The following is a 13169-nucleotide window of genomic DNA, read 5'->3' on the forward strand; positions in this document are numbered from 1 at the left end:
TACTATCATCATATTGGTTTTGCACTTTATTTTTCCCTTTCTTAAATGTTTTTTTAGATCTTAAGTCCTTAAGTCCTTTAGTTTTCTTCTTTTCTCTTCTTTTCTTTTCTTTCTCTCTTCCTTCTTTCTGGATCAAATTCTGAGATTCATTAAAGATGGCTCCTTCCTTTCTTTCTTGTTCCTCTGCTGTCTTCATCTGTTGTAATGTTTGTTGATAATTAGTAAGCGCCATTTCTAAGAAAAGGAAAGCTTCTTCCACACCATCTTTACCATTTTTTTTTGCTTGTTCATATTCTTTTCTTAGTTCCTCAACAGAAAGAGCCATTATAAATCTTTTCTTTTCTTTTCTCCTTCTTTCTTCTTACAACAACCAGAATATTCAAAAGAAAATAAAAAAGATAAAACAGTCCCAAAGTTATCAATCAGTCAATCAGTCAGTCCAAACCAAGGCAGAGTTCTCACTTTCTCCTTCTGGGGTAATATCAATCAAAGAGAAAGAAAGTCCAAATCTGTTTAAAATCTTATTACAATATATTCTAGTCTTCAAATCCTTAAGGCATCTGCTCCAACAAAATCTTAGCATACAAATATTTTCTTTTAATCTCTCTCTTCCCACTCATCGCTTAAAACCAATTTCCACCTAAAAATAGGTTTCTTAATATCCAGTTATTTATTCCGTAGGAAAAGAGGGAAAGCTATCCTTTCAGCACCTTCAAACAGCCGCTTTTTTCCTCTTCTGGCAGGTATTATTCAGAAAGTCATACTTTTCAGGAATTTTATTAAATATGTCTTAGAGTCCTAGGAGCCAAGAAAAACTTTCTCCTCTCAATCACTTTCTCCACTTCCTCCTGCGCATTCTTACCTGGCTGCCAGCTTCTTTGTGGCGGCCATTACGGACCGCCGCTGCACCGTCCTGGGAAAAGGGGGTTCTACCGGCCGGGGAGGGGGATTTCACTGATTCCCTCATGTTTATTGTGAATAATGTTTTAACCTTGGAGCAGTGGCTGGCTCTGGTGATTATATTTCAGTTTAGGTATAGTTTCTTTGTCTTTTTTTATTAACCTGAAACCTTAAATATGTGTGTTTATGTGTTTGTATATGTATGCACCTTTATATACCAAAAACATCAGAGAAGGTACACTGCAAAATCAATTTAAAACATAAAATATAATAAATGAATTAATATTGTCCACCATTAAAAAAATGTCCAAAATAATTAGTTTTGAAATCAAGCAAGGAGAGTTTTATCAACTGATCAGGAATGCAAAAAAAAAAAAAAAAGCTGGAACAGATTTAGAATAAAGTCAGCTAAGGCCAAACCCATTCAAAGCAGGAAATTCTTTTGGATGACTTTAGTGAATGGAGTTGGAGATTATATAGTAGATGTGCTCCAGGTCCCTTCTATTAAACAATGGAATCTTCTGAACCCAGAAACCCCATCTCTTTCATAAAAGCCCTTGCCTCTGAAATGAGGCTCCACCTGAGATCTGGAGACGTCCTATTCTAATGGTGTTCTGGAAGGCTTTAAAGACCTAGTTATTCTCCCAGGCCTTGAGATAGTATTGATGAGATCCTCCTGTTGGAAATGTTGTCTGTATTGATTGGTTTGCAATCTGAAGCTACCATGTAATTCTTTTTGGATTCATTCTTATTTTATTTCTTTTTACTAGTTTTTATGTTTTATTCAGTTGTAATGTTGCTCTTTAGTTTATATTATTATTTTAGTTATGCTGCTCTCAGAGTTGGTTGGAGTCAAAGAGCACTGAAATCAATAAATAAAATAATAATAATACACTTTTTGTATTGATCAATCTTTACTTTAAGCCGAATGTTCAATTGTTGGTGAATCCCATTTCACAACTTTTGATGGTCGCCATTATACCTTTCTTGGGAGCTGTCAATATATTTTGGTAAAAGGCACCGGGAAAGACAAATTCACACTCGCTTTACAGAAAAGTCCCTGTGGACAAGTAAGTTGACAGTTTAATTAACATTTTGTGTTGATAAATAAATTCCTATATATCTAGTTCAGCGAAAGCCAATAAATTACTTAAGAAGATTAGCAATTTAAAAAAATCAGTATTTTTCTTGATATTGAGTGTCTTATATGATCTGAACCTGGATTTTGTTTCAGCTGTAAGCACTGGCTTTGTAAAAGCAATTGTGCCTTTTACTGGGATTAAGTCTACAGGGTTTTCCATTCACGCATGATTACACAAGCATCTACATATTTTGTTACAGCCTGACCAGGTGTGTTAGACAGATGAATGCTTTTGATGACAGATTTGAACAGTTTGGTATATTGCCAATCAGATAAGAGCATTTTGAAGCTGACTGAGATATTTATTTGATATTTTATGTGCACTTTTCTTGGAACAATAGATCTGGAAGCTCAAAGTATATAAAATATTTGATTAAGCATTTAAAATGATGGTTGGTTAAATCTGAAATATACTGAATGTGATGAAATAGTTGAATTATTTAAATTTTATTTTAGTTGATTAACTGAAGCAATTGCATTCCAAGAGTGAGAAAAAGTTAGCTGTGATACCTTTTAATTAATAATGGTTATGTTTCAATAGTTTCAATTGCTTTAGTTGCTTGTTTTACTTATCTTTATTAGGTACATTATGTTGTGTTTTCATTTACATTTTGCATATGTGATTTGCAGTGTATGTTTTAATGAAGTGACTTTTTGTTTTAAGTAATAAATATACTTTTCTTTATAATTCCAAACTGAAATTTCTTTTAAATATATCAAAAGGTCTTAAAACTTTTATACTAGTGCTTTACACTAGCATTTAATTCACCATTTTGTCTTGAAATCATCCTGTCACTCTCTTGTCACCTAGATAAACTTTTCCAAACTGTGAGGTCTGGGGAACTCTAGGCTACCATAAGTGCCACACCAGCATAACTCTTAACGATTATCTTTTCAATATGAGCTTATACTGTTCAATATTCCTAGCTAGGTTGGTGCATATACTTTACAATCTTAAAGAAAGTTCATTATTTATCTATTTTACAAAAATGTAATAAGAATAAATTTTGGGCTGGGGGTGGGCAGAAAAGTAAAATAAAAATGGAATATTGATAAAAATGGAATCTAATACAGATTAACAACATTTGCTCTATATGTTCCTTTTCCTATAAGACTCATCCCTCCTCTTCCTTTGGTTCATACAGAGCATTGATTATGACTGCATTCAGTCTTTGACACTAATTTTTGAAGATGACATAAGCAAGCAAGTGACTCTCATCCGGGGTGGTGAAATACAGTATGGATCCTTCAGCCAGGGATTCACCCTAAATGGTAAGATACCCTTTATTATTTATTAGTTAATTATCTTCATGTACCTAAATTCCTTTTAATGTACTGTATTAACCAAGCTGTTTCTGAAAAATAAATACATTATCATGTAGTTTGCCACCAGCCCCTTGTGCCAGGCTGCATTGGGCAAAATACTGAGTCCTCTCCTTTTGCTGGAGATCAAACAAGCTCCATTGTTTTAAAACAAAAAGCAGAATATCATTGAAATCTGTGGCCCACATTTTGAAAAAAAAACACCTTTGTTCTCACAGCCATTCACTAAACTTGGGAATTTCCAGGAGTCTGGATAAATGAAGTAGACGAACTTTTTCTTTGGAAAATTGTTATTCAAATTAAAACAGCTAAAATGTTTAGACAGAATTGGGCAAGTCTGGGATTTTGATTTCTATCCTTTGTCTTTGCTAAGCCTCATTTTTTCTCCCTCTCTATAAGTTGGGGAATTGCATATATTTTAACTACCATTTTGTATTTCAGATTGTATTTCAGACAATGTATTTTCCTTTGTCAAATCTTCTTCTAATCAATATTAATTTGCAACACAGTCTCATCTCTTTATGGAGACTTAAGGGCAGATGGCATTTCATTTTAGCAAAACTGCATGATCTGCCTGGAAGACTGCATTTTCTTTTAGATACAATTTCAACTTATCAACTTCATTTTTTTTAAAAAAAAAAAGAGCTAGGAAGCTCTGTGTAATTTATCTTCTTTAACATTCAGTTCAGTGTTTGTAGTTTTGAAATTAAAGATAGGTTTTACATTTTCTCTTTTTTAACATACTTTATTTTTTTAAATGTCTTATGAGATAGGTTCTCTTATCCCCAAAAAGACTGGGGAAGGGCTGACTTTTCTAGATACTATGCTTCTTGTGTTACATGGTGAGGAGTTTATACTATTGAAATTATTTCCATTTTTAAATACTTCTTGGCTTTTTAATAAATAGAAAGACTGTGATAGCTCTATCTTTCTTAAACATTAGAAATAAGGGTAGATGCCCGGTGGGGCCGTCCCTGGAAGGAACTACCAAGCCACTAGTCCAAGCATGGTATGCAGACAAGAGGATTTCAGAAGGATTCTGCAATGAATGCAGCTGTTTCCTGCAATGTGGTTCTGAACATATTTTCACAAAAGGATATTAGATCAACATTATCTTTTAAATGAATTAAAATGAATTTATAATTCAAAGTTTACTGTAGCTTCAGTAAACTTCTTGTCAGTTTAGGAGCCAAGGATTGCTTCAAATTAAATAGATAGACCTGATTGATCACATGAATTGAACTAACTGGCTCTCATCTATGGTATTCTATGTGGAAAAACAATTGAATTGGGATAAGTGTTGTAGCTAGAAGCCATCCCTTATTGCAGTCAGTTGCTGTATTATACTTCCAGTCATCATAAATATTTCATTCATCCATCATGGATCAGTTTTATCTTTCTGTTTAGAAAAGCAAAAATAGATTGAGAAAGAGTTTTCATAGTTTTCTCTTGTCATGATTCATTTGTATGTCACACTTGTCCCTGTGGAAAAATTAAGTCTTTCACTTGATATATAGGAATTATACAAGCAATTATTCTATTGAAAGTCATTTGAGGCTGCATTAACTACCAAGCTTCTTATATTTTAGGAGGTTAAAAAAAGACTTTGGGGGGAAAATCACAGTCATTTTTAGTTCTCTTAGTTCTTTTTTTATTGTAGGAAAATGAGGTCCTGAGAGCAAAATTATCTGTCTGCAAAAAAAACACAGTTTTTCAGCCATAAGAATCAATAAGACAATGGACAATGTATATGAATTGAATATAGATTGATGTTTCCATTTGAAAGAAAAAGTACGTTCAGAAAAGTCAAATACTCATGTTTCCATAGAAGAAAAAGGGATAAAAGCAAATTTTTATGTAACTCCACCAAGAACCACTTCCCATGATGTTCTGCAGAATCCATTGGAAGAGGGTAATAAAAAAGAATATGTGGTGAAACAAGTGAAAATAAAATCAAGAATGGGTTTGGAGTGCATATGGATTGAATCAGATCAATGAGTTCTAGTGAACATGGTTGTCCAGTTCAACAAAGCATATTGAAATGGTTTGACAATATATAGAGACAAAAGAATATTATATCACAAAATATATGTATAAAGGAAGAGTGAATGGGTCAAGAGGAAGTAGAAGACTGAAAAGCTGTAGCTGAACAGAACTGCTGAGATTTTAAAAAACAAAAATATGTCATTATTAACAAACAAGATGCCCTGAAGCATAAACATGGTGGAGGCAATTATGATTTTCAAGGCTAGAAAACTATGAAGCACAGTGAATGGTTTGGGAATATAAACAAGATTTAACCATATTTCCTTTCCTCTTTTTTTGTTCTCATATTTTTAGTTTCTTTGCCTGCTATTTCTTACTCCTTTTTCCATGTTGCATATAGATAGTCCTCAATTTCTGACCACTGGGTCATAAATTGGGACCAGAATTTTCATCCCTAAGAAAGGTGGTTGTTAAGTGAGTCATGCCCAATCTTATGACCTGTTTTACTGTGGCCATTAAGTGAATCACATGAATGTTAAGTAAATCTGGCTTCCCCCATTGACTCTGCTTGTCAGAGCTAGCTAGGAAAGCAACAAATGGCAATCATGTGATCTTGGGACATAGCACCTGAATTTTGATCATGTGACTGTCGGGAATGCTGTGGCAGTCAAAAGTTCAAGTACCAATTGTAAGTCACTTTTTACAAAATTCTTGTAATTTCAAAAAACACTAAAAAATGGTGGAAAGTCAAGGACTACCTGTAATACTGCTTATTCCCAAAAAGCATAGTGTAATGGGTATGAATCTATGTATACATTCAGAATTTAATTCTTTTTTCTGTTATATTCAGGATATGTGGAAGTACAGAACCTGTCTTCATTGTTTGTGCAGCTAAAAACTAAATTTGGTTTAAAAATCCAGTTTGCTAAAGATGGCAAAAGAATATATATTCAACTCAGAGCTGAGTGGAAGAGCAGAACTATGGGTCTCTGTGGAACTTACAATGGAAATCTGAGAGACGATTTTCTGTGAGTTGGATTTACAAGTGAATAATTCTGATCATTTGCACTGGTTAAAATATAAAATGCACACTGCACCTTGTTACAAAAAAGTTTAACCATTTTTTAAAATTCAAGCAACTATTTTGTTGAAAGATGCTTTCATATTTCATTTATAAAAATAATCCGACAGTAAAAATAATAATAATAAACACATCTAAAATTACAAAAGGCAATAAAAATGTTATAAGATAGAACAGATTAAAGCTGTTTTAAAGGAGAGTAAAAATAAAGCCTCAGACAAAAGTCAGCAGCACAATTAACAAATGTTTAGTTGATCAAAGGAAACTGTAGTTGACATAGAAACTTATAAGTTTAAACACAAACTACAAATAACCAGGGAATAAATTAGATGTTCTCTTTTTCACTAGCACTCTCAAGTTATCAGTATATTATAGCAATTAAAAGTAACTCTAGGTACTCAACCTTTGACTTATGCTGATGGTCAACAAAATGTATTTGGGAAAAAATAGAAATGGAAGCATTATAAACTTGGACAAAAGTAGCTGCCTTGTTTGTTTAAGAATATTTTTCAATTTTTATTTTTACTTATTTGTTCATTTCTTATAAGGCATCCTGAATTATCATTGTTATGGACAGGGTTTTTTTAGGAGTTGTGTTTACAGGGTCTTCCATACCGCACCATATATATGATTATATTATTGCAGTTTTAAAAGGCAGAGGACGTTTATGTAGCCTTCTAAATACAAAGTGTTCTTGAAGATGGTGGTGAAGATTCTGTCATCCAGGCAGAGTTTCCTGGAAGTTGAGCCATGGCAACTGGATGTTTCTGTTTTGGTTTGAAACATTTTGCTGCTTATCCAAGAAGCTGAAGAAGCAGCAGCAAAACATTTCAGACCAAACAAGAAAAGAAGTCCAGTTGCCACGACTCAACTTCTAGGGTTATCTCAGATGGACACATAAAATTGTACTAAAGGGCTATAGAATTAGTCTCATAATAAGCTATCATTATTGCTAATTTGGAGCCATTTATTTAAATGGGAGAGGAGGCAGATGTGGCTTGTTTTACTGAAATCTAGATAGGACAGAAGAGTTTCTTTCCCTCGCAGAGATGTGGCCATGAAGGTTAGGTTTTGCAACAGCTTAGGAGAGGGGAGATGGGGTGAAATTCAGGAGATATGTTAGCATCAAAGAATATCATCCCCCAGGTAACTGGGTGTAAGAGAATGCTACTCTTGATTGTCTGTCCTGTTGCTGGCCATTGTGAGAAAATTTCTAAGATCTGGAAGACAATGCTCTGGGCACAGAACTGAAATAGCTTCCATCCACCCACCCACCCACCCACCCATCTATATATTATATATCTATCATCTCTATATGATACACACACACTGACTCAGTACATGGAGTTCTACAAAGAAGATGGCATTTGTATAATTGCTGTGCTGATATATAGTAGTTCAGAATATAGATTGAGAAACTGGCAAGGTTAACATTTGCAACACAGTACAACTGGAAATGTTCAGCTGAAATTCCAAACAGCATGTATTAATACGAAGTCAAATCAATCAATCAATCTATACAACCATCATGTTAGCACAGAACTTTTCCATATGGACATATTTTAGAAGACAACAGAATATTCCAGTATTAAGCATATTTTTCTGGACAGCTTGATTCTTTTGTTTAATCATTCTTGTTTTTTCTCTTAGTTCCCCATCAGGAATGATTGAAGGAACCCCACAACTTCATGCTAATGCATGGAAGATTTCATCAGCATGTCACATGCCTGTCAACATTCCTGTAGTTGACCCTTGCAACATTAACCAACAAAATGGTATACTTTTCGTTTATTTAGAGATTTTTAATCTAAATTTTATCATAATTGCATTACTAGATTACAACTCTTGTTTGTTGTCTGAGTTTTTCCCTACTTTCTGATTTTAAAACATCAAACTATTCCGTTAATCTTTGTTTAATATTTTTAGTAAAGGCAACACTGTCTATTTGTTTATTCATTACTTTAAATAGTCATTGAAAATGTTTTACTTACTATGGTTTAATCCCATTTAGGTCACTTTTACATAGTATCTATTATTAGATTTTTTTTGTTTTACTATTTACTTTTAGATTTCTATCTAATAAACATGGTAATGTCAATTTTTTATAGTTGCATATGCATCCCAGTGTGATCTCATCAATCAAGAACTCTTTGCTCCATGTCACATATATATCAGTCCAGATTTATATTATCAGCTATGTCGCTTTGATGCTTGTAAATGTGGGAGAAGTTGCTTGTGCAATGCATTTGCACACTATGCTTATATTTGCAGCAAGCATGGGATTACTATCGATTTCAGATCTCATGTTTCATACTGTGGTAAGTAAAACAGAAATGAGAATACCAACCAGATATGACTTGATCTGAATTCTTTTATTTCTTGATCAAGTCTATAAGGTGAAGCTGGTTATTATGTTGGATCTAAGTAGATATTCAAAATGTATGAGACTGTGTAGAGTAAATAGTAGCTAATTTAAGATAGCTTTAACTCAACTTATTGTACCACTACAGAAGAAAAAACTTTAACACTTTTACCTACCCATTGCCTAATAAATATGTCTACAAGTCTATCCCCATGCAAAATGTACATTAGTGTTGGTGTACTGAGAATGGGAGTGAGTGTGCATGTGTTTCAAATTAGGTGATTGCAAATGCAGCATGGGCTGATGGCTTATATTTCTAACTTGAAATTAGGATTTTTCTCGGAGACTCCACGGGAGAAAAGATACCTGCCATGTATTTGTGATTAAACACTCCCCACCTGCCACCATGCTGCTAATTGTTGCTTTATGAGTACCTGTGTCTGCCACCTATGACATGTAACCAATTTATCAAGCAAAGTGTCTGGAGTAGTGGGGGGATTCAAATTTTTTTACTACTGGTTCTGTGGGCGTGGCTTGGTGGGCGTGGCAGGGGAAGGATCCTGTAAAATCTCCAGTCAGAGGTGGGATTTGGCAGTTCTTCAAACTGCTCAAAATTTCCGCTACCGGTTCTCCAGAACTGGTCAAAACCTGCTGAATATCACCTCTAGTCTGGAGGGCATTCTGTTCTAACCTAGAGTAGCCTTGATTGAGTAAAAAAGAGAGAAGATTTTTGTGCTATATTTTGTATAGAATTTCTGATATTCCTGAAATTTGATGTATCTCCATAGCATTAGCATGCCGAAGTGGAATGCTGTATCACCCATGTTCCTCCTTCTGTGAGCACTCCTGTTCTTCCCTTTCTCTTCGGGATGATTGTGATAATGACTGTGCTGAAGGCTGTAACTGCCCTGAAGGAAAATATTTTGAAGAATCTATTAATTTTTGCGTGCCAATGTAAGCTAATTTAGTTAAATGTGTTTTTAAACTAGCACAAAACCATGTTATGATTCTGGGTTTAAGAGGAAGAAACAGTGAGGTTTAGCATCATGTCTCTGTTCAATCGCTACCTGTGGAAAAAAGGGTTAGGGTTAGGATTAAAAATGCAAATGAATGCAACTAACATGATCAGGCAACTCAAGCGTTTTCCCTATCAGGAAAGTCTAGAACATTGGAGACTTTCATAATTTGGAGAAAAGGCAACTGAGGAAAAACATGACTGAGGTGTATAAAAGTTTGCATGTATAAAAGAGGTGGCACAGTAGTTAGAATGCAGTATTGCAGGATAATTCTGTGACTGCCAGTCAATTGCCAGCAGTTCGATTCTTGCCGGCTCAAGATTGCCTCAGTCTTCCATCCTTCAGTAAAATGAGGACCCAGATTGTTGGGGGCAATATGCTGACTCTGTAAATTGCTTAGAGAGGGCTGTAAAGCACGGTGAAGCTAGAATTTAAGTCTAAATTCTATTGCTAATGCTATGGTCCGGCAAATGTTTCTCTTCAATTTACAAAACAGAATCAAGTTATCCAGTGAAGCTGATAACTAAATTTAGGAACAAAAGAATGCAGTTTTTCATCAGCATATAATTAATCTGTGTGATTCTTTACCACAAAGTCATGATGATAGACAATAATTTGGATGGCTTTAGTGAAAATTGAATAAATTCCTGGAAGACAGAACTGTTGAAATTTATTAGTCTTGAAATATTAAAATTACTCCCAGATTTTTTTGGGGGGTAGTCATCTGTCTCAGAGGTATCTGATAGGTCAACTGTGAGAAATTTGATTAAGATGGTTGTTTTTGTGTTCTTAAAACGGCGTCCTACTAGAATTTGCCTCAGCAGGTGGCAACACCTAGCTAACCGTAATTGATCTCAGAAGCTAAGCCAGAGCTTCCCAAACCTGAGTAAATTATTCAAAATTGAGTAAAAATTAAGTTTTGGGAGGTAATGAAGGAAAAAAAATTGGGAAGCACACCTTAGACTAGAAAGCTGACTGGGTGACTTTGGATCAGTGATTCTCTCTCAACCAACCCACCTCACAAGGTTGGTTTTGGGGGAGAGGAATAAGAGGAGGAAGGAGTATTAAGTGCATTCTCTGCCTTGAGTTTTTCATAAAGTAAGAAAGGCAGGACAGTAACAAATAAATAAAATATATTTTTAAAAAATTAGGATTAGCTGTCGATGTTATTATAAAGGCAGAAGTTTTCAACCCGGAGAAATTTTGCCCACACCGTCGGGATCATGGTAAGTTTTGATATCAAGAATTTCATTTTGACCAAATTTGTAAATGGAATTTTTCTGCATTTAATTTTTGAGTTAGATACAGGCCTGTTTTAATTTTATATGAATTTGGCATAATAAATATTTTCCTGCATTTTCTTACTTAGTATGATAGTAAAATTGTAAACTATTATGGAAGAATAAACACTGACTTATTTTGCCAACTGGATGCATCTTTCTTAATCACTTCTCTGTATGATTACTATTCAATATACCAAATAAACTTATTTGGCCAAGTGCAGGAAAAAGTGTTTGTTTATGTTTCTATGGAAATGTAGGCTTATTTTTATATATCAAACCACTTCATCTTTTGTTATACTTTACAAATGAATTCACAGGATTATAATTTATCGGAGATCCTTCTAGATTTTGCATCTTAAAGCAAGACTTGGTTGTGATAAAATTTACCCATTGTGCTTTAAAAGTCATCAATATATATAAAATTAAATTTATCAATACTCATTAGGATGCAAACAGTGGAACATCCATTAAAATAAAAAATATGAGCTAGACTCCACAAAGGACATGTATACTTTATGAGCTATAATGTTGGCCCTGGCTTTTGTCATCATAATCAGTTGTCTTGAGCTATTATAGTTGGGGAGATTACTGCCAATTTAGCCTGTGTGCTCTTAAATTTACCGTCAGAGTAGATCTCAATTCAGATGTGGACTTTAATATAACCAAGAAATACAGTAGGTAGTCATTGATTTATCTTCAGAATACAATATGTTTGTCCTCACGGATAAACAAAATGTATGGAAAATTTAGCCCCTCTTCAAAGTGGTTATAGGTCCAATTCACTTGGTAGTTTTTGTGTTTTTTCTTTAAATGTTTAAGTCCAATGGATAACTGAATTATATGTATCATTACTGGGTATGTAAAGCTAAGGAATTAAATAACATGGATGTAGGGGAAGGAGTGCTAGAACCTGGAGGTGGAGTTATAAGAGAGATTAGCCTAGAATCTGTACATAGCCATAAGCAGACAAAGTCCAACCACGTTGAATTCTGTGGATCCTTATCTAGTTCAAAAGAGGGGTTAACTATTAGTTGAAAGGGTTTCTGTACATAGGCTGTTTAGCAAGAAAAGGGTTTAATTGGACCTTCACTTGTGGACTTGGTCTTTCTTGCCTGACAAGAATTGAACGTTGGAAGCCTTTAATTACATTAGTATGAAATTTCTAAACATAATGACAGTATCCATCAGTGTTAATCCATTGACAAAAAAATGTATACTGGCAGAACAGTATACAGTATATGTAAAACAGTTTAAAATAATGATGTCAGGAAAGTGCTTTCCTTATTAAACTTTTTTAAAAATTTTCTTTGACTAGTCAATGTCTAAATGGAACAATGAAATGCAATGAAGCAGCAGCTGTTCCAGCAGGTAACTTTCTTGACTCATTTAGAATAACAATTGCCAAATATGTCTTGATCAGCTGTCTTTTTTGTTACTTGCAGAAATTACATTCAACTTCTAAGGAAGGAATTAAAATTTGTACCCATATATCTAACTATGCTTACCAAAGCTTTTTCTGCATAACTCTTGTGTAAGCCATTATTTTCAGCCTTACAGTCTTTCTATCTGCCCTTAAACAGAAGGAATATTAGCCATCTACACTTTAAGAAAAGGACTGTAGCTCTGGCTGACCCTTGTCTCGTGTTAGAAGCTAAAAAATGTCAGGGCTGATTAGTACTTGGGTAGGAGCTTTCAGAGGAATCCAAGGCTATATAGGCTAGCTAGGAAATTGGGACAGAAAAAATCCTAGATAAGTCACAAATGTGTCCATGAAGAATTGAACTCAGTTTGAAGAATGCTTAATCTTTTAAAAATTACTATTATATATGAAATTAGACGGCAGGGGTGGGTTTCTACCAGTTCTGTCCACCTCTGTAGAACCGGTAGCTCTGAAGAGAAGCAGACATAGAATCGGTTCTATGTCTGCTGATGTTTTTGCCCACCCGCCTACCCGGGCTCTTACCTGATCTTTATTTCCTGATTTTTCAACTTCAGCTGCTGAACAAGGCACAGCTGCAGTTAAAAAAAGCAGGAAGAGAGGGTTGTTTCAAAGATTGCTTCTCTGCACGCAGTGTGC

The 13169-nt window shown here is 34.4% G+C and overlaps 1 protein-coding gene across 1 annotated transcript in view; it reads left to right on the top strand.

Moving 5' to 3' along the window:
• The window catches only part of OTOGL (otogelin like), a 95964-nt gene that overhangs the window by 13428 nt on the left and 69367 nt on the right, over positions 1-13169 (top strand). Inside the window, exons 12-19 of the mRNA XM_026667629.2 lie at positions 1825-1970; positions 3187-3313; positions 6201-6378; positions 8082-8206; positions 8540-8749; positions 9582-9747; positions 10961-11035; positions 12408-12460. Coding sequence (XP_026523414.2) covers positions 1825-1970; positions 3187-3313; positions 6201-6378; positions 8082-8206; positions 8540-8749; positions 9582-9747; positions 10961-11035; positions 12408-12460 — 1080 coding nt within the window. The remainder of the gene's footprint in view (positions 1-1824; positions 1971-3186; positions 3314-6200; positions 6379-8081; positions 8207-8539; positions 8750-9581; positions 9748-10960; positions 11036-12407; positions 12461-13169) is intronic.

Source organism: Notechis scutatus, chromosome 6 (assembly GCF_049901735.1).
Source record: "Notechis scutatus isolate UNSWTSFEM ecotype Mainland chromosome 6, rNotScu1.2, whole genome shotgun sequence".
Taxonomy (NCBI): Eukaryota; Metazoa; Chordata; class Lepidosauria; order Squamata; family Elapidae; genus Notechis; species Notechis scutatus.